This window comes from Barbus barbus, assembly GCF_936440315.1.
Source record: "Barbus barbus genome assembly, chromosome: 30".
In the NCBI taxonomy this organism is placed as follows: domain Eukaryota; kingdom Metazoa; phylum Chordata; class Actinopteri; order Cypriniformes; family Cyprinidae; genus Barbus; species Barbus barbus.
Window position 1 is genome coordinate 20486641 of NC_136758.1, and position 20420 is coordinate 20507060.

General features: G+C 37.1%; 1 protein-coding gene across 1 annotated transcript in view; it reads right to left on the reverse strand.

Annotated features, from left to right (window-relative positions):
• Positions 1 to 823: 823 nt before the first annotated feature.
• Positions 824 to 20420, reverse strand: part of LOC306850069 (regulator of G-protein signaling 7) — a 54577-nt gene continuing 34980 nt past the window's right edge. Inside the window, exons 4-18 of the mRNA XM_079385498.1 lie at positions 15529 to 15579; positions 13001 to 13107; positions 12600 to 12651; positions 11946 to 12010; positions 11116 to 11192; positions 10583 to 10664; positions 9041 to 9115; positions 8580 to 8678; positions 7316 to 7377; positions 4634 to 4744; positions 4416 to 4541; positions 4106 to 4292; positions 3895 to 3984; positions 2236 to 2275; positions 824 to 1482 (exon numbers count right to left, since the gene is read on the reverse strand). Coding sequence (XP_079241624.1) covers positions 2255 to 2275; positions 3895 to 3984; positions 4106 to 4292; positions 4416 to 4541; positions 4634 to 4744; positions 7316 to 7377; positions 8580 to 8678; positions 9041 to 9115; positions 10583 to 10664; positions 11116 to 11192; positions 11946 to 12010; positions 12600 to 12651; positions 13001 to 13107; positions 15529 to 15579 — 1205 coding nt within the window. The 3' untranslated portion in view covers positions 824 to 1482; positions 2236 to 2254. The remainder of the gene's footprint in view (positions 1483 to 2235; positions 2276 to 3894; positions 3985 to 4105; positions 4293 to 4415; positions 4542 to 4633; positions 4745 to 7315; positions 7378 to 8579; positions 8679 to 9040; positions 9116 to 10582; positions 10665 to 11115; positions 11193 to 11945; positions 12011 to 12599; positions 12652 to 13000; positions 13108 to 15528; positions 15580 to 20420) is intronic.

Here is a 20420-nt window from a genome sequence, read left to right on the forward strand (position 1 = left end):
ATGCTTTTTTGTCTTGTTTCTAGCCAAAATATATATATATTTTTTTAAAAAAAAATCAAATCAAGAAGGATTTTCTAGACAAGTAAAAAATTATTGTCTTGTTTTCAGAAAAATACTAGTCAAAATTAAGCAAGTTTTTGCTTAGAACAAGCACAATAATCTGCCAATGGGGTAAACAAAGTAATCTTATTTCAAATTGAAATACTTAAAAATTAAGACTCACTTAATTTTACATTTAGTAGATGCTTTTATCCAAAGCAACTTACAAATGAGGACAATGGAAGCAATCAAAAATCAACATAAGAGCAATGATATGCAAGTGCTATAACAAGTCTCAGTTATCTTAACACAGTACACTTAGCAAGTATTTTTTTTAAATTATATAATAAATAAAAAGAAAACAGATAGACTAAAAAAAGAATAGAGCAAGATAGCGTTAATAATTAACCCTATTATAATAATTATCTTAATTTTGACTTGTTTTTTCTGAAAACAAGACAATTTTTTTTTAATTCCTCTTGATTTAAGAAGATATTTTTAGATATTTTGGCTGGAAACAAGACAAGAAATTAAGTAAAAAAGCATTTTTTGCAGTGTAAATATAATGAATAATAAAATTGCCAAGAAGTATCACCTAAATTCTAAATATTCTGGAGTCATACCTTTTGTTCTGGCCCTTATATTAGACTGGAAAGTGACAGTACAAATGGGACGAGCACATGATGAAAAACTCAAACCTGCGTTCCTTTGCTGTACCACTGCATGACTAGTCATATACAGTTGTACAGGTTGCAGAGTGAAAGAGAAATCAGTGCATGACTTTCAGATAAAGGACTGACTTTAATACATCTTCAAGTAAAAGTGTTTACACATGGTATAAAAAAATAAACGGAGGGAGCCAACAAAAAACGGCGAGACAGATTGCAAGACCAGTCGCTTTCAGATATATCCCATGCGACTTCACATGTGCGATAAGCAAACGTGTGCTAAATCCTTTATAGTGCAATAAAATCAATGCAAAAAGAGATGAAAGGTGAGTAGGAAGAGATCATCTCTGTGTCTAAAGCTTCTCGATTTTACACAATGTGCCTACGCTGTTATATTTAACTGTGGTTATGACTTTAAATTTTCTGGATTTGACATCATTTGATCGGTCTACAGTTGGAGACAGTCCTGACAGACAGAAGAGGAGAGAAGAAGATCATTTTCCTCTTTTGAAAGACATTGCTGCATTTCCCAAATATTAGAAGTCCATGTCTAACTGTCTTAAAGACTGAAACTAGCAAGTAGCAAGTAGAAACTGATGTAAAAATTCAGTCTCTTGGACATGCATGTGATTTGGTCCGTCATCCAGGGTATTTGGGATCTGGACCAATCAGACAACAGAGATGAAGATGACAGCGTCCTCATCCTTGGTGGATTGTTTGAGGCTCAGCAAGATTGGACGACAGCAGGCAGCCTCTTCGATATCAGAGATTTTCCCTAAAGCGCAGAACAAATAGAAACAAAGAGAAAGACAAATGATTTTGAACGGTATTGGTTAAAAACATCTTTATGCATGCTAAACGGAAAACAACTCCCTTGCAGCGGGTCATTTACACAAATCTGTATCTGTAAAGGAGGGTTATTTTAATACTGACACCTCTTGACAGCACACACAAAACAAACAACTTGAATTTCAGAGGGGATGCATTATATGGAATGTTCACCCAAAAAGAAAATTGTTATCATTTATTAACTGTCATTTGTCACTGAAATTTTTTTGTTTACCACTGTAAGTCTCCTATGCTCAGCAAGGCTAGATTTATTTGATCTAATATACAGTAAAAACAGTAATGTTGTGAAACATAATTATGAAATTCATTAAAATGTAATTAATTTTTGTGATGGTAAAGAAACTCCAATCTTCAGTGTCACATGAGAAATCATTCTAATACTCTGATTTGGTGCCAACGAAGCATTTTTATTATTATCACTGTTGAAAACAGTAGTGCTGCTTAATATTTTTGTGGAAACCTGGATACGAGAAAAAAAAAAAGCATACTGGAAAAATGGAAAAGAGCAGCTTGGACATTCTGCCTAACATCCCCATTTGTATTCAATGGAAGAAAAAAAATCTCTCTCAATTTTCATTGTTGGGTCATCTTTTCCTTCAGAAACATCACATGTATCCTCGACTACTCAAACAAACATGAACAGGAGCTACACATACAGGTAGAGGAAAAGCGGGGTTACCTGGAAGCAATGCCTTCCTTCAAAACAAGTTCTTACTTTTCTGTGGACAAGATAGAGAAAAGTGAACAGGTACACATTTTGGTAGCTGTTGCAGCAAGAGACCAAAATGCAAAGTCATGCAGAGAGTGACAAACCACAAACACTAAAGTTATCGCTGTTGGAACTGTCATGACAACATGATTTAACGTGACATTACAAGGTTTGGGGACGGGACAAAGCACCAGACAGGCTTCATCTGACCAGAGCTGCTGTATGATTGGTCAGGTAAGCCATCATTGAGGGGGCGGGGCCACTACCACTTACCACATTACGAGTGAACTTTTCAAATGAGATTCTGCGATGCTGTATGCTTCCCAACTTTAATCAATGAGATGAAGAGTGAAAAAAAGGACTACAGCATGGTGCATATAGGTTTTTATTAAGTATAATTAATATGCCCATCTATTTGTGTCAATTCAAATGTATCAGATTTAACTAATCACTTTCTTGAAAACAAGAGATTTTGGTTTCTAACAAATATAATAGTTCCCCAAATAATACAACATTATAATATTTCCATGTTATAAAAATAACATTATAATCATAACAACTAACTATCCTACACTAATCCCAAAATAAACTTTTTGTTATTCTAGAAAGTGTGTTCTTGCTATTAAAAACAGTCGGATAAAAGAGTGGAAAATAATGCAGGAGAGCTGTACTTGAACAATGCGTACTGTATTTTAATCTCATTGGTTTTCATAGGTATTTGTATGTAAAATGTGGTTGCAGCAAAGGCATTTTTGTGCAGTATTATACTTTGCAAACAAATATCGATGAATACAATTGCGCTCACCCTGTATTATGGTCACCTGATCACCCTGTCTCAACACACATTTTTTAAAGTTGAGCTACTTTTCAATTAGGGCTCTGAAAACATGGCTCTAATAACATGTTCAATGCAACGCAAATAAAACAAACAAACAATACACTGACTTCTACGTTCAATGGTTAACAAAAATAACATGCCAGATTTGGGTCTTTTCTCAGCAAATACTTTTATATATGATTAATTTAAAGCATTATTGAAAGATACCTTCACATACACTACTGTTGAAAAGTTCAGGGTCAGTCAGGTAAAACAAAACAAAGGATACGTTTATTCAACAAGGACACATAACAGTAAAAGTGACAAGAAACCCATTAAAATTAATTTCAAATAATTTTTTTCTATTCATCGAAGTATTTGTACTTTATTTTCCCCTCAAAAATATTTAGCAGCAACTGCTCTCAACATCGATAAGAAATTATTTTGAGCAACAAATCAGCATATTAGAATGATTTATGTATTATTAGATTTATGATTTATTAGTAACTGAAGTAATGGCTGCTGAAAATTTAGCTTTGCTATCACAGGTTTAATTTACATTTCAAAATATATTAAAATAGAAACGTTATTTTAAATTGTAATAATATTTCACAATATTACTGTTTTTAATATATATATATATATATATATATATATATATAAATGCAGTTTTTGTAAGCATAAGAGACACCTTTAAATTTTACCGACCCAAACTTTTAAACAGTATTATATCTGTATCATTCTTAATGCATTCAAGATGAATTACTGTGTACTGATTATGACTGTAAGTCAAATTGCTTAAAATGTTTTACCTTTTTCTTAGCCTGCAGAAGCTCCTGGTAGGCACTGGATCTAATAAAACGGCTGTAAGAGTCACTCTTCATCAGCTTATAGATGTGTTCCTGGGACACACATTTACAGTTCATTTGCATGTTTAGAAACTAAATTGTATGGCTTGTTTTCATCAACTTTCATTTAAAAAACAATAATCAGTGTAGCTGCTCAAAAACATAAACTCCTCACCTGTGCATCCTCAAAAGCGTATCGTCCGGGGTCTTTGACATTCTGTGTGGTTTTGTCGTAGCTCTTCGAATCAACATTGATGGCACTGGGGGCTCCAGGAGCCAAAAACTCCTGCCAGATCTCCTGCACACGTGTTGGCACCTCACGGATTGGCCTCCTCTTTAACTCCTGCACCGCCAGCCAGAATCTGAGTTTTGGATAACAACAGAGAATGAATTAAGAATGAAAAAGCAGTTGCTCGGTGGATCTGGCTGTTTTGTAGTACTCCTCACCCGCCAGCAGGGGGCATAAAGGGAAAGTGTAGATGTACCTGAGGTTTTCCGAGCTAAATTCAGACTCCAGGAACTTGAGGAACTGCTCTCTCCCAACGGGATCTTTCAACACCTCATTGATTCCAAAACCCCAGCGTCTAACTCTAGTCTGACCAGGTTCCTTACTGTTCACACATACACAACATATTATACATATAGTACACATTTATCTGTAAAGAGACAATAATAATATTCACTGTGTGTGTCTGAAACAGACCTGGCTTCCATCTCCCACAGCGTTGTGTCATCTGATATCCAGGGGTTGGATGGATCAGGAGTGGACAGGAAGGGGTCATAGTCTGAATACTGTTCAGTATAACTCAGCAAACTACAAGAAAATCACAAAAACAAAGTAAGGGATAAAAAGAGGAAAGAAGAGAGGTGGAAAAAAGGATGATATTTATTAGTAAAATAGAATATCAAAACACTATAGCATTTACATGTACATACTAATAATGTGACTCAATTTCCATTCAAATGTAACCAATAAATAAGAAAGCAAAAACATGGGTGTTGGGTATTGTTCTTTTGTTTTTATTGTGCCACTAATGATAAAAATCAACTTTATGAAAAATAATGCAAAGGTAAAAATAAACATTATTTTGTTTGTTTTTTAATTTTAGAAAGTGCTATTTTTGCTGTGGACAAGTGTTTATCCCCTGTATACAATAATATATAGTTTCTGAAGTTATTATACATTTTATAAAACAATAAAAAAAACTATTATACTGTATGCAAATATGTTATGCTTATCAGTGACTTTATACATAATGCAACATCATAGTAATTGTTTACCATATACAGGTCCTTTTCAAAAAATTAGCATATTGTGATAAAGTTCATTATTTTCTGTAATGTACTGATAAACATTAGACTTTCATATATTTTAGATTCATTACAACACAACTGAAGTAGTTCAAGCCTTTTATTGTTTTAATATTAATGATTTTGGCATACAGCTCATGAAAACCCAAAATTCCTATCTCAAAAAATTAGCATATTTCATCCGACCAATAAAAGAAAAGTGTTTTTAATACAAAAAAAAAAGTCAACCTTCAAATAATTATGTTCAGTTATGCACTCAATACTTGGTCGGGAATCCTTTTGCAGAAATGACTGCTTCAATGCGGCGTGGCATGGAGGCAATCAGCCTGTGGCACTGCTGAGGTGTTATGGAGGCCCAGGATGCTTCGATAGCGGCCTTAAGCTCATCCAGAGTGTTGGGTCTTGCGTCTCTCAACTTTCTCTTCACAATATCCCACAGATTCTCTATGGGGTTCAGGTCAGGAGAGTTGGCAGGCCAATTGAGCACAGTAATACCATGGTCAGTAAACCATTTACCAGTGGTTTTGGCACTGTGAGCAGGTGCCAGGTCGTGCTGAAAAATTAAATCATCTCCATAAAGCTTTTCAGCAGATGGAAGCATGAAGTGCTCCAAAATCTCCTGATAGCTAGCTGCATTGACCCTGCCCTTGATAAAACACAGTGGACCAACACCAGCATCACTGACTGTGGGTTCTTGACACTGGACTTCAGGCATTTTGGCATTTCCCTCTCCCCAGTCTTCCTCCAGACTCTGGCACCTTGATTTCCGAATGACATGCAAAATTTGCTTTCATCCGAAAAAAGTACTTTGGACCACTGAGCAACAGTCCAGTGCTGCTTCTCTGTAGCCCAGGTCAGGCGCTTCTGCCGCTGTTTCTGGTTCAAAAGTGGCTTGACCTGGGGAATGCGGCACCTGTAGCCCATTTCCTGCACACGCCTGTACACGGTGGCTCTGGATGTTTCTACTCCAGACTCAGTCCACTGCTTCCGCAGGTCCCCCAAGGTCTGGAATCGGTCCTTCTCCACAATCTTCCTCAGGGTCCGGTCACCTCTTCTCGTTGTGCTGCGTTTTCTGCCACACTTTTTCCTTCCCACAGACTTCCCACTGAGGTGCCTTGATACAGCACTCTGGGAACAGCCTATTCGTTCAGAAATTTCTTTCTGTGTCTTACCCTCTTGCTTGAGGGTGTCAATGATGGCCTTCTGGACAGCAGTCAGGTCGGCAGTCTTACCCATGATTGCAGTTTTGAGTAATGAACCAGGCCGGGAGTTTTTAAAAGCCTCAGGAATCTTTTGCAGGTGTTTAGAGTTAATTAGTTGATTCAGATGATTAGGTTAATAGCTCGTTTAGAGAACCTTTTCATGATATGCTAATTTTTTGAGATAGGAATTTTGGGTTTTCATGAGCTGTATGCCAAAATCATCAATATTAAAACAATAAAAGGCTTGAACTACTTCAGTTGTGTTGTAATGAATCTAAAATATATGAAAGTCTAATGTTTATCAGTACATTACAGAAAATAATGAACTTTATCACAATATGCTAATTTTTTGAAAAGGACCTGTATATAATCCTAGCATGGGGAAGGAGAGGTTTTTTTAGTTAATTTTTATTATTTTAAATATTAGTACACAAAATGATTAGATACATATATTAGTTACATATTTAAAAAAAAAACATGGATATTACAGTGTACATTTAAGAAAACTTTACATAATCTAATTATATCTAGCAGACGTAGCACACAGTACTTTTAAGTAGTTACCTCCAACACTGATGGATATTTACATTTTATGTTTTGATCTATAACTAATTTTTCCAAGTTGGTTTCATTAAACGTTCCACTAAAATCTTCAAGATGTTGTGGCATTCTAATAGAGCCATTGATCTCACAAAGGGAGTAAATTTGAGGACGAGAAACAGAAACATGTTTGTCAGCATGAGTAATATCTAAACAGGCCATTAAAGAGGTCGATAAGAAAATGTTTAAGCACTGTAGAATAATGAAGACCCGTGGATCGATCACATCACAGACACTCTCTCTCTCTCTCTCTCTCTCTCTCTCTGACTTACCTCTCTGCAACTTTGGACATTTTCAATCGATGTCGGTCTAACTGTGCTTGCCCAAACTTGATCTGGAAAGACAATAGTGGTAATAGTCAAGGTGAGTGTATGTGAGTATGTGTGTGTGAAAACATGGCAGTTTTCCACACAGCTGCCAAAAAATAGCCAGCGTTAGTTAGCTGGTCACCCAAGCTGGTTAGTTCTGTAAAAAAAATTTGACCACTTTTCTACAGTGGCCCTGCACATGCAATGTGGGAGGGAAACTAGATATTGTGCCTATGAAATATAATTTGTTCGCTGAACATCTGGTCACTCTCAGGCCATCCAAGCTGTAGATTTTTTATTTTCATCACAACAGAGTTTGAGAAATTTTGCGTTACATCACTTGCTCACCAATGGACTGCAGTGAATGGGTGCCATTAGAAGGAGAGTTCAAACTGATAAAAACATCACCATGTTCCACATAACTTGAGTCCATTAATTATTTTTTTGTGATGTGAAAAGCTGAGTGCTTGAAATAAATGCATCATTAATCTTTTAATAGTCTGTCCAATGTTGTCACTGACAACCACCAACAATCCACCAACATTTATTTAGAACTGCTTGTAAATGGTGCTTAATCTCTGCATATTTCTCTCCTGATTCAGAGGAGATTACTTTTTCACTGGAGAAAAGGCTAGTAACAATTTGACGTTAAAAATGTAATTACAAACATCCAGCCATGTGAATTATCGTAATGTTTTTATCAGTTGTTTGGATTCTCATTCTGACGGCACCCATTCACTGCAGAGGATCTATTGTTGAGCAAGTGATGAATTGGTCACAATTCAATTAAAACAAGGGAATGAATTAGAAAAACTTGGCGGCGATTTTGAATGAATAATTAATTTATGGCTATGGTATCTTTCCCCCCCTCTTGTCTGGGGTTCTGGACTTTTCGACCTCTCTACTGTCCACATAAATACCAACTCCAAATAAAACAACTGTACAAGTGACCCGAACAGAAAAAAATAACATCCTTACAAATCCTTTTACATAAAAATCAATTTCAAAACAGATACAGAAAGCAAGACAGCATATCAAATATGTAAAGCAAGCATAACATTTGACAAAGAAATTAGTCTCTATGGTAACCAAAATCCCTGTAGTCTAGCAAAGGGTAAAAATTAAACTTCATCTGACATCAAGTTATCAAATAGAACACTCAGATACATTTGAAATTCAAATTCAAAAACTTAAATTCAAATCCTCTGCCTATACAATCAGGTGTTACCTGTTCCTCAAGCTCTTCCTCGGTTGGTTGCTTGGCCTCAGGGGCGGGTGTGTGGGTGGGGCTATGGCTGCGAATGTCATTCTGAAGGCCGTACACAGACTGTGAAAATCATCAGAATAATTTACAACCATATTTTACATAAATGTGAAACAGGCTCAGATATTAGAGAGGAGATTTCTGTGTGATTGCATCAGCGATTGGGGATTTCAAATGGGCAGCTGTGTGATTGCTGAGGTGACCCGTTCTGGATTGGTAGGATTTTGTGATTGGAGGATTGATTTAAGATTGATTTAGTATTCTGATTGGCTCAGTGGTTGACTGATTCATCGAATGCAAACGTTCAATGGTATAATGAGCGGAATAACTGCTGCAGTGATTAGCCACATGGTTTAGGATATTAAAACCTTGAGTAAATTGATTAAATGCTGGATTTCCTGCAGTGCTAGTGGGTTTTGTGTTACCTTTCTTGTTTTGTGAGGGTTCTTCATTCTGGATGATTTCTTTATGTCCACTTCTGTTGTGTTCACACACCCTGGCTGATACACACACACACACACACACACACATACTTTGTCAATATAACTGTCAATTCTGTAGATGACCTACCGTGTTGCTTTGACTGAAAACCACCTGACGCAGTGCACCTAACCACCAAACTCCCTCCTGTTTTGGGAAACTGAGATGATATTTTAAAAAAGGCATGGAGCTGTCAATCAAATGGTTTCCTGCTGGTTAGACTCAATATTACCACTCTCCAGTATAGGATGAACCTTAGGTCCAGGCCTCTAATGTATGTTGGAGAGAAAATGAAAACAGCCTCAAGACACTGATGCAATAAACCCCGTTTGAACCTGTACTGGCTAAATATGGACAAGAACTGCAGCATCTCGCTATTGCACATCGGCTTGAAAGATCAAGCCAAGTTAGCATGAAATTGCTAATGAGAAGGATCAGCTCAGTGTAATTGAGGGAGAAATTGCTGCTTCCTTCAAAACAAACAGCTCACAAACACAAGTCATAAAGCATTATACACCAGGTGATTCACACATATAGACACTCAAAACCACAAGGACCGGTGCAATAATAATAATACTGAAAAACACATATTTTTAATGACTATTTAACATAGAAATGTAATAAAATTGCATAGTAACTTAAGTTACGCTACTGTAATAAAACTATAGAAAAATGGGTAAAATCATGAATAGCTTTAGACTTTCTTGATTAGATCAATATCATAACTATATTATAATTTCTACATACTTTATATAAACTACAGGTTTTGAAACATACACATTTAAAAACTATAACTACCATAGATGAAATAAAAATAAAAGAACATTTATACATTTTCTTAACATGTTGGCGTTTTTAACATGACCATATAACATTTCTACTAAAATACAATAGTTCTTACAGGATTAATGTAATAAAACCATGGTAATTCTTCAAAAAGCATTTTCTAAGGATTTCTAAGGGTTTTTAAGCTGTATTTCATCGTGAATAAAATGCTTTGATCCTAAATATGGAAAAAGTCCTTCTTTGGGTCGTAAAATGAACTAACAAAATAAAATAAAACTTTAAATCTAGTTTGTTTAAAAAATATTAAAATACAATATTTATATAATATTTTGTATAACTGAATTAACTGCATTAGGATACATCAAAGAGCATAAATTTTAAAAGGATAGATCAGGTAGGAATAGCTCTTTGGGGGACAACTGCACATTTTCACTTTTACTTTGCGGAATATTGTCTAAGGAAATGAATGATATATGATTTTCAGAATGTGTGTTTCAAGTTTATGACTAGCCAGCAATTCTTCAAGCACAGAGGCGATTCCATTAACTCATGGGGGCTTCAACACTGTTATGTCATTCCTCTGTGAGTGAACAACTTCAAACACTCGAGAATAAAGAATAATTCTGAAGAAGAAAAGAGAATAGCTGCATTGTTTTTCCACAGACTTAGTCCAGCACTTAGACACACATACATTTACTCACCACTGGTCTGTGCACATCCCAGAAAGCTCTCTCCTGACTGTCCAGTATTTTCCTCTCAATTTTGTCTCTTTTCTTATCGACTCTGTACAGACAGAATACCAAGCCAAACCAATTAAAACATTTAACTTCCAAAAGAAAAAGCAAACATGCAACGAACCATGCAACTGAGCTGAAAAGTCATAAAGCTGCCTAATGTTTTGGCACTCAGAGGCATATATAGTGCTCACAGAATAGCCTTGAATTACTTGGAACAACAGCAGAAGTGACTTATAAGTATAAGACTTATAAGTTTTGTGCAATCCAAAAACAATTTTACAGCACTATGTATGTCCAAGAGACTTTTAAAATCCATTAGCACAGACAACATAAGAACAACTTGACAGATTTTTCAAGAGAACTGCCCATTAATATTTTAATTCTTACTATGTAAATAGTCACTTTCCTTTCTTCTGATTGGATGGATGGCTTTTACAAATGCACAACAAAAAATACATAATATGATCACAATATTTGAAAGACTGAAAGATACATACTTTGCTTGAGCCTCTGCTTGCATAAATATAAACTCCCATTTTCTGGCGAATGCCCGCTGTAGTCGTGCTAAACTCTCCTGAAAGAGATCAGAAGAACAGAACATTTTTAGATGACCAAAATGTAAAAAACAAAACGTTTTTTTGGAGATAAGGAAGCCATCTGATTAATGTTGTGTAGTCATCTTACCTTAAGGTCAGTATAATAACTTCCCCCAAAAATTGGATAGTTTTTGTGCTTTTTGATTTTTTTGGAACTGGTTGATCATAGGCCTCAATGATCTGACCTGAGCATTGTCAAAATCATCCTTAACTTATGTTTTCACTCCAAAACAGTTAGTTGCATAACCTCAGATCAATGAGGCCTATGACCAATCAGTTCCAAATACAAAACCTGCGCTAACTGAAAGAAAACAAGTTGTCAAACAGGTTTGGTGAAAATATAGCATAATTGGAGATTACAAGCATATTTTAAGAGGAAGGGCACCACCAAATTAGGTAAAGGATTTTCAACACAACACAAGGGTTATCTTAATAATAGAAAAATGAAAAGGAGGCCCAATGATTACATTTACAGTTCAATATGAGAAAGACGTTGGTGGAAAGAGATCTATCATTATGCAGGCCTACCGAAGATCTTACATGGATTATGCAAACAAAGCCTGACATTTAAAGCCCGGCTTGGATTAGACTAACTTTCTTTTTAAAGATTGTCATTACCTTATTATCTTCCTAATATCTTCTATCTAATAATGTCTGAAGTACAAAGCCTGAGACGTGCATTGTTACAATTAAGAGAGAGAGGAGGGAGAAACAAAGAGAAGATTACTTACAGCTTCATAATCAGCAAGTTCCAGACGTGCTTTGTTCTGCATTGTTCTTTTGCACAAGTACACAGCTGCAAAGAGACGCCGAGAGGTGTGTGAAAAACACTGCTCACACACACCTCAGAAGCCCTCAGGGCTCTCAAATGAGTTGTACTAAAATATTTAGTAAACATTTAACATATTTCACACCAGCTTGTACCGAATCACACCTGAGCGTTGCTTTGTTCTGATTGCTGAATTCAGAGACACTCATGCACACAACCATAATACAGGGTGATCGCAATTGTATTCATCGGTATTTGTTTACAAAGTATAATACTGCACAAAAATGCCCTTGCTGCAACCACATTTTACATACAAATACCTATGAAAATGAATGAGATTAAAATACAGTACGCATTGTACAAGTACAGCTCTCCAGGATATAATGTTGAGGATGAAGGATCAGTTTTTATGTAGCGACAACAAACCCATACACACGATCCAGCTGGAAGGATTTGGTTAGGTTGTGTTTATATAGGCTAGACTCATTAAAGCGCACACTCTCCTAACATAACACGATCCAGCTGATCTCCATCCATCTGGAGGACTTCATTAAATACATGTTCATATAGACTGGTCTCGGTAAGACACAGATTACAGATCCTGCACAAAACTCACCGTAGTCAGTGTTCTCAGGCTCCCAGCAGTTTGAGGGCCAAAAATACGGAGTCTGACAGATGAAAGAGTGCAATATTAACTCCAAGCACATATATAAATCTCAGTTTATTTACAAAAATAAATAAGACACCTGTTTTTATGAAGATTTAGTCACATTTTACATTGATTACAGTGATTATTATATATTTACATTATAAAGTACTGATTAATTCTAATGAACTTAATGTGTAATTATTTGATGGAGCGATTAGTATCTGAGCTAGCTACTGTATTGCATGTTATTAGGCTGCTATATAATTAACTTTAATAACATGCAATATATTTAGCATGGATGCTGTATTTTAAAGTGTTTCCAAATGTTCACTCTCTATTTTGCTTCTCAAATCAGCAAAACAACTGACCTGAAATCTGTAGAATGTGCCATCGTCTTTAAGAGTGAGCACATGGTCGGAGATGGGGAAGAAGTAGCCATGAGCCGCCATCAGTGTGCCCAAATGAAGAGCTTCCACTAGAGAAACAATTAATAGTGTTATTAGGGGTCCAAGTATGAAGTGACAACCCAACTCTTTATGCCAAGATTTTGATTATTTTTTCTGCTCTGAAATTGAATGTACAAAACAAGGGGTATGAAATGGTAGAAATGTGAACTTCGAGCAGAATATCAGAAACACCGACTGTGATTCTGGAATCTGGCATTTTATCTGGCATCTGGGTATATATTCATAGTTCTTTTTTTTCTGCAGGTTTTTAAATATAAGGTATTTTAGGACCAGAGAACATATAAAGAATAAATTGAAGGCAACATAATATAAATGTGAATGTATTTACTCCTTGCACACGGAGTCTGAAATTTTGGTGTTTTTTTTTTTTTTTTCGTATTTTTCATATTCTTCAGAATTTTTTTTATGACGGACAAAAGATTCAGTGGCAGTGTGTAAACGTGATTGACACAACGTGAGCTCGTATTTATTTTTTAACATGCGATGTGCGCAAAGTGTGCAAAGACCTTAAGGTCTGAATCTCTTTGGTCCCAAAACTCCCAACTAGAATAACTTTAAATAACTTATACAGTACCTTCTGATCATACCACAAAAAAGTGCTGTTCTCCCTGAGTATTTATGTCTTGTTTTCTAGTGTGAATATCGAAAGATTATTAAATCAAGATGTATTTACTTGCGAAAACTTTCTTTAGTGAATTTGATCAAAATGAAGTGAATACATGATTAAAACAAGAACAAATATCTACAAATATCTCTATATTTGTGCTTATTTTAAGCATAAATTTAAATTTGGTGCAATTTTTCTAACTTCAAATTACATTTTGCATTCTACTGTATCTTGGATTTTTGAAGATATTTGTATTGGAAAACAAAAATACTGAGGAAGATATTAATTTTTGTGCAATGCATGCAACATTTAATGCCATGACTTTATGAATTCAAGATTTTATGCTCTGATTTAACACTTTTTTAAGGTGTTGAAAGGTGTTAAGAAGTTTTAAGACTTTTTTTTATAATGAACAGAAACCCTGTATATTCAAATCTATAAGAAGTTTATTTTTTCCCATTCTAATCTAATAATCTATCCTTTAAGAAATTAAAATGATATTACAAGATAGACTGTGTGACCAGAGGAATATCTACTTTATCTAACAGAGGAAGATGGAAAAAACGTTCTACTGCAACATACTGAACCAGCACCACACATTCCTCTGCAAGAACCCATAGCAGAGGGAGTTAAGCATCAATAAATGATTATCTATTAAAGTTTTACAATACAGTGTTTACTGTGAGTGTGCACGTTAGAGCATGTGTCTGTGCTGATTACAAATTAAAATCCTTTTGCTTTCAAGGGTGCAGTATGCTTTTGCAGCTGTTGTTGTTTTGATGAGCTTCCCACCAGGCATGTTCACAAGGTAAATCCCACTAATCAGCAGTGTAGCAAAGAACTGAACAGAGAGAAACTTTTTTAAAGTTCTTACTTTTTATCTCTCCTTTGTTTCAAACACAGTCTATTGAGTATACTGAGAGGTTCAGTGCACATATCTGCTTGCTCTTTTCCTGTCTGAGAAGAGCCCCCATCACACACTTACTCACACACACCTGTCAAATCTGTCAGAGGGAATCTAAAGTAGAGAGATATACACCATACTCAGAAACAAATCGAATCTCACCGCTGTGTAAAGAAGAAAAAAAAAATCTCTTTTTCTTCTTAGCTTCTTCCCCAAAACCTACTCCATCTTCACAATACTTCAGACAACCACAGCAAATGCAAGTACAAATTGGCTTTTTGAGTAAATAAAATGTTAGCTGCAATTAGTTGCAACAAAGAACAAATATATTTTAATTAAAAAAATAATACATAATTTATTTGGTGAATTGTAGCATGTGTTCTTTTTTTAGTAGCTTACTAATGTACACTAAAATACTTGATTTTGCACTAAATGTCAACATTTTATTCATGTTTAATTCAGTGTTACTTGTCATTATTTGTAAATGTTTGTGAAATTTACTAGTAATTTGTGAGTGAAAATTGTTTCTAAACCAATTTTTTCCCAATGTAGTAGTGCATTGCTTGGCAAGCTACAGTTTCAAAGGAGTTTCTCCATTCTTGTTGCTGAAGACGCAGATGTGCGGAAGTGAACCAGTAGAACAAGCCTTTGGGAAAAATAATCTTCTCTTTCAACGACTATCTGCTGTGTGTTGTCGTAAAATGTCCTCCTCCTCCCCTCCTCTTCTTCAATTAAAGGAGTAACAGGAGATGCTGACATTAGCTGTTTGCCAACTTATAATTATGAATATGCAAATCCTGAATATATTATCCTGTGTCAGCTGAAGCTATGATTTTGACTTTTATAAAAAGAGTGGATTTGAATGAATCAAAATAAGCTGCAGCACTGTCAGTTAAAGAAAAGAAAAGGCTGCATCACCTTGATCCTCGATACATAGATTCTTCAGCAGCCATTGCACAATGTCTGAACCTGGAAAAGAAGAATAGAAGGTTACTGTTCAAAATCTAAGGAGATTATTTGTCTCTTTTTAAGAGATAAATGACAAATGGACTGCTCAAAAAATTCAAATCAAGTCTCAATAGCAGGGTCTACTAAGAAAAACCTGAAATGTGACATAAGTAACCTAAAAACATCTTATTTATTTATGTATTCATTCATTTTAGCTTTTAATTAAAAATCATTGGTTGTAAGAAATGCTTTCAATTCACTTGCTATTAGAATTTGAGGGAAAATAGTTATTTTTGACCTCTACTATAAATTCATAATGAGTGGAAAAATGAGTTAAACCACACCAAAGATGATAATGATAAAGAGTATTTGTGTATTGTCTGATATATTGTCCATCCGATATTTTGATTTTGCCATTATCTGTTCTACCTGAACTTTATCTTTTATTCTTCATCCCTACTGCATATACTGTATACTTTACATCCACCACTTCCTATAATTACAGTTCTTTCTTTAGTTTTTCTTTCTACATTTCCTCTAATGTAGACTAATCCTTGTCTCTCTCTCTCTCTCTTGCTAAGCAGCAGAACTGTATAAATTTTGTTAAAGGTAAGTACAGCAGTTCTGGATGCTCCAAAGAGGATCTGAGTCTAGCAGAGCTCTGCTGCAGTATTTCGTGGATTAGCAGAATGGTATAATCTCCACCCCTGCGCCCCTAAACCCCTATTTGTCCTCTTTCTGTCTGACTCTTGAAGCAACCAAGAATTCAACACCATGAACTAGTTCCAATAAATGAATGCCTACAGTAAGGCACGCATCTCTATATAAATTATGACAAAAGTCTCATAATTGCTGTAAAAGGGCAAAAAATTATGTCGGTGAAGTGTGATTATTATATAGCTGTAATTATTAAAGCTTAATATTCAGAGAAAAGTATAAGTACACGACTGGTAGATTGATCTAAAAATCTCCTTTCAATGAATAGTTCACCCAAAAATTTAAATTTGCTCACCCTAAGGCCATCCAAGAAGTAGATGAGTTTGTTCCTTCACCTGAACAGATTTGGAGTAATTTAGCACTATTTAGACCATCACTTGCTCACCAGCAGATCCTCTGCAGTGAATGGGTGCAGACAGACTGAGAGTCCAAAACAGCTGATAAAAACTTCACAATAATCCACAAGTAATTGATAATTGTTAATTGATGGGTTGGAGTCATGTGGATTACTTGTGGATTATTGTGAAGTTTTTATCAGATGTTTGAATTCTCATTCTGACGGCACCCATTCACTGCAGAGGATCCATTGGTGAGCGAGTGATGTAATGCTTAATTTATCCAAATCTGTTCTGATGAGGAAACAAATTCATCTACATCTTGGATGGGCTGAGGGTGAGTATATTTTCAGCAATTTTTTTGGGTGAGCTACTCCTATAAGTATGACTAACCATTTTACAGTGAATAAAATGGGTGTTTCGTTTAATTTCAAAGTTTTGTATCCAGTATTGTTCGTTTTCAACCTGGTCACTGCTAAATTAATAAACTGTGAACAGGTTCTTCTGAGAAAAATATTTCCGAGATACCCCTTACCGACCAATCAAATCCAGTATTCCCAAAGTATGCACAGAGCCGCTATTGCCTCAGCCAATCAGCAGTGAGAGGCGTGTCCCCAGAGACAGCAGAAGCCAAGAGCTTGAGAGACTTTTTAAAGCATAGAGAGGCAGAGACTGGGGTGTTAGAGCTTGAAGCTGGCCTTTTAATGAATCCTCCGGGGGACCGCAGTCAGAGGAACGAAAGAATATTCTTCTGAGAATTTCTCTCTTGCTTTTTCATTCCTAATCCTGTCCTTCTAAAACTGATTATGGCATATGCTGGAGTATAACATTTGCACTCTTCTGATATGTAAATAGTGCAATCTTTATCCAATAAAAAATAAACATTCTAATTATTCTATTTAAATGAATAATGGATCCAGTCATTTCCTTACATTCTGTAGTTTTCTTTTAAAATATGTTAAATTAATATTCTTGGTTATGGACCACAGATAGAATACCACAAACAATAATTACAGAAGGCGTTTGATACGGTAAATCATAATATTCTTTTACAAAAATTACTCAATTTAAATTTTTTGACAAAATCTGTAAATTTAATATTATCTCTCTTCCCGTTGTCAGGTAGTAAAAATTGATCATTACAAATCTAATTCACTATTCCTTTCAACTGGCATTCCACAAGGGTCCAATTCTCTTCAGCATGTACATTAATGATTTACCTATGGTGTGTCAATGTAATATCATAATGTATGCTGACGATACAGTAATTTTCACGCATGGTAAAAATGCAGAAGAGGTTGCAAATAAGTTGACATGTTCTGGCAAAAATTATATCATGGCTCAGTGTCATCTGAAATTAAACGTGCCAAAAACAGCTTGTATGTTCTTTTCTAAAGGACATAGTATTGATATAAAACACAATATTTTCATTTCGGGAGAGAGATTACAGGTTGTCTCAGAATATAAATATTTAGGGGTTAATTTGGACTCATGTTTTGGTTTTAAATATATAAAAAGGTCAAATTTAATTTAGTTAATTTTTGGTTGAAAATCTTTATCAAAATGAGGCTGCAAAGGTATATTTTCATTCTATGATTCTCTCTCACATAACTTATTGTCTGACAAGTTGGTCTAATACACATGCTATTGTTAGAGAAGCAGACTCAGACAGATGGTTAGAACACAACAGGTGAGTTTTATTGCAATTGGTTGAGTCAGCGGCTTGCTGATGGAGGTGGGTAACAAGTTCAATGAACAGGTGTAGTAGTAGTACGATGAGGGTGATATGGAATATCCTTTGCTTTCACAGGAACTCGTAGATAGGAGAGACGGAGCACACACACACCTCACAGTCCTGGACAGGGGAGACACACTCGTGGAGATCCTTGGAGACACAGACGATGGAGAACACGCTGGAGATGAGACAAGGGGTAAGTAGGAGATCAAGGCAAGTACACCGGTTAGTAGCATCAGTCCACTTCGAAAGGAAACGAGATCGGACAAGGAGCTGGTGCGAGGTGTGCAGGCTGATGAAGTGCAGGTGTGTGCGCGCGCAATTAATACTCAGGTGAAGGAGTGCGTTGAGATTAGGAGGTGAATGAGCCTGGCTGATCTGTGACAGTACCCCCTGCTCCATGGCCCGCTCCTGAGCGCCGAGGACCCCGACGTCGTGGGGTACCCCTTCCTCGGGGGGCAGGTCGTCAGTATGGGTTGACTGGAATTCCTCCAGAAGTGTTGGGTCCAGGATGTCGTCTTTGGGAACCCAAGACCGCTCTTCCAGGCCATATCCTTCCCAATCCACCAAGTATTCCAGCTGACCAGAGTCCAGTGGATGGCTGGCGAAGAGAGTTCTGCACGTACTCAGCCCAGCCCAGGAACTGGTTCCAAGAGTTCTGGTGGCCATGGCAGAAGGTTCGGAGGAAGCGCCCAATTTCCTGGATCTTCCTCTCCGTCTGCCCGTTCAACTGGGGTGGTATCCTGACGAAAGGCACACGGTCACACCTAGAAGAGTGAAAAAGGCCTTCCATACCTTGGAGATAAATTGCGGTCCCCGATCAGAGACAATGTCTTCAGGGATCCAATAATAATGGAAGATGTGATTAAACATAAGCATAGCCGTCTCCATGGCTGTGGGCAGACCCTTGAGGGGTAACAGACGACAGGACTTGGAGAATCGAGCAATGACAACGAAGACACAAGTATTACCATCAGAGGCCGGTAGATCAGTGATGAAATCAACTCCTAGGTGTGACCAAGGTCGGTTGGGAAGGGGCAGCGAGAGGAGTTTGTTCGCTGGCAAATGGCGTGGGCTCTTGGAAATGCCACAGTCCGAGCAGCCATTGTGCAACCAGAAGCGATCTTTCAGCAACGAGTGAGTGCCGTTGGCCCCAGGGTGGCCAGTGCCCAGAGATGTGTGCACAGAGTGCTCAGGCGTTTCAGGACCTCCGCAACGTGGTGGCGATGTTCAGCCATGCTCCGGGGGTAGATGAGAATGTCATCAATGTAGACGAGGACGAATCAATGGAGAAACTCCCGGAGAACCTCATGCATGAAGTCTTGGAATACGGAGGGGGCGTTAACTAATCCATACGGCATCACCCGATACTCGTAGTGGCCAGTAGGGGTAATGAAGGCAGTCTTCCACTCGTCCCCCTCGCGTATCGGATGAGGTTATATGCACTGCGGAGGTCCAACTTGGAGAAGACGGTGGCTACGCGGAGATGTTAGAGTGCCGCTGGGACGAGAGGAAGAGGATAACGGAATTTGACGGTGGTCTTATTGAGTGCCCGGTAATCGATACAAGGCCGCAAGCCTCCGTCCTTCTTGGCCACGAAGAAAAAGCTTGAAGCAGCAGGGGACGTTGAAGGGCAGATGTAACGTTGAAGAGCCTCTTTAATATACTCCTCCATGGCCTTCTGTTCAGGAAGTGAGAGTGGGTAAATTCTTGCACAGTCCCATGGCCGGTGCGGAGGTAGCTGGGAGGCTCTCTTTGGGCAGAACAGGTCGCTGAAGGGGGCATAGTAAGCTGGAAAAATCAACTGACTGTTTCTCCTTTGGGCTCTCGATGGAGGTAGAGTTGATGGTCAGCGTCAGAGGGGAACGTGTCGATGGTCTGGGAAGATGAGGGAAACAGTCAGGAAAGCATTTGTTGCCCCACTTCAGAACCTCACCAGTACTCCATGAGAGGACGGGGTCATGTTGCACGAACCAAGGGTGCCCAAGAATGATCTCAGCGGTGGATCCCTCCAGAACCAGGAGATGGATGGATTCCTCATGCAACTGACCAACTTGAAGGTGAATGGGACCCGC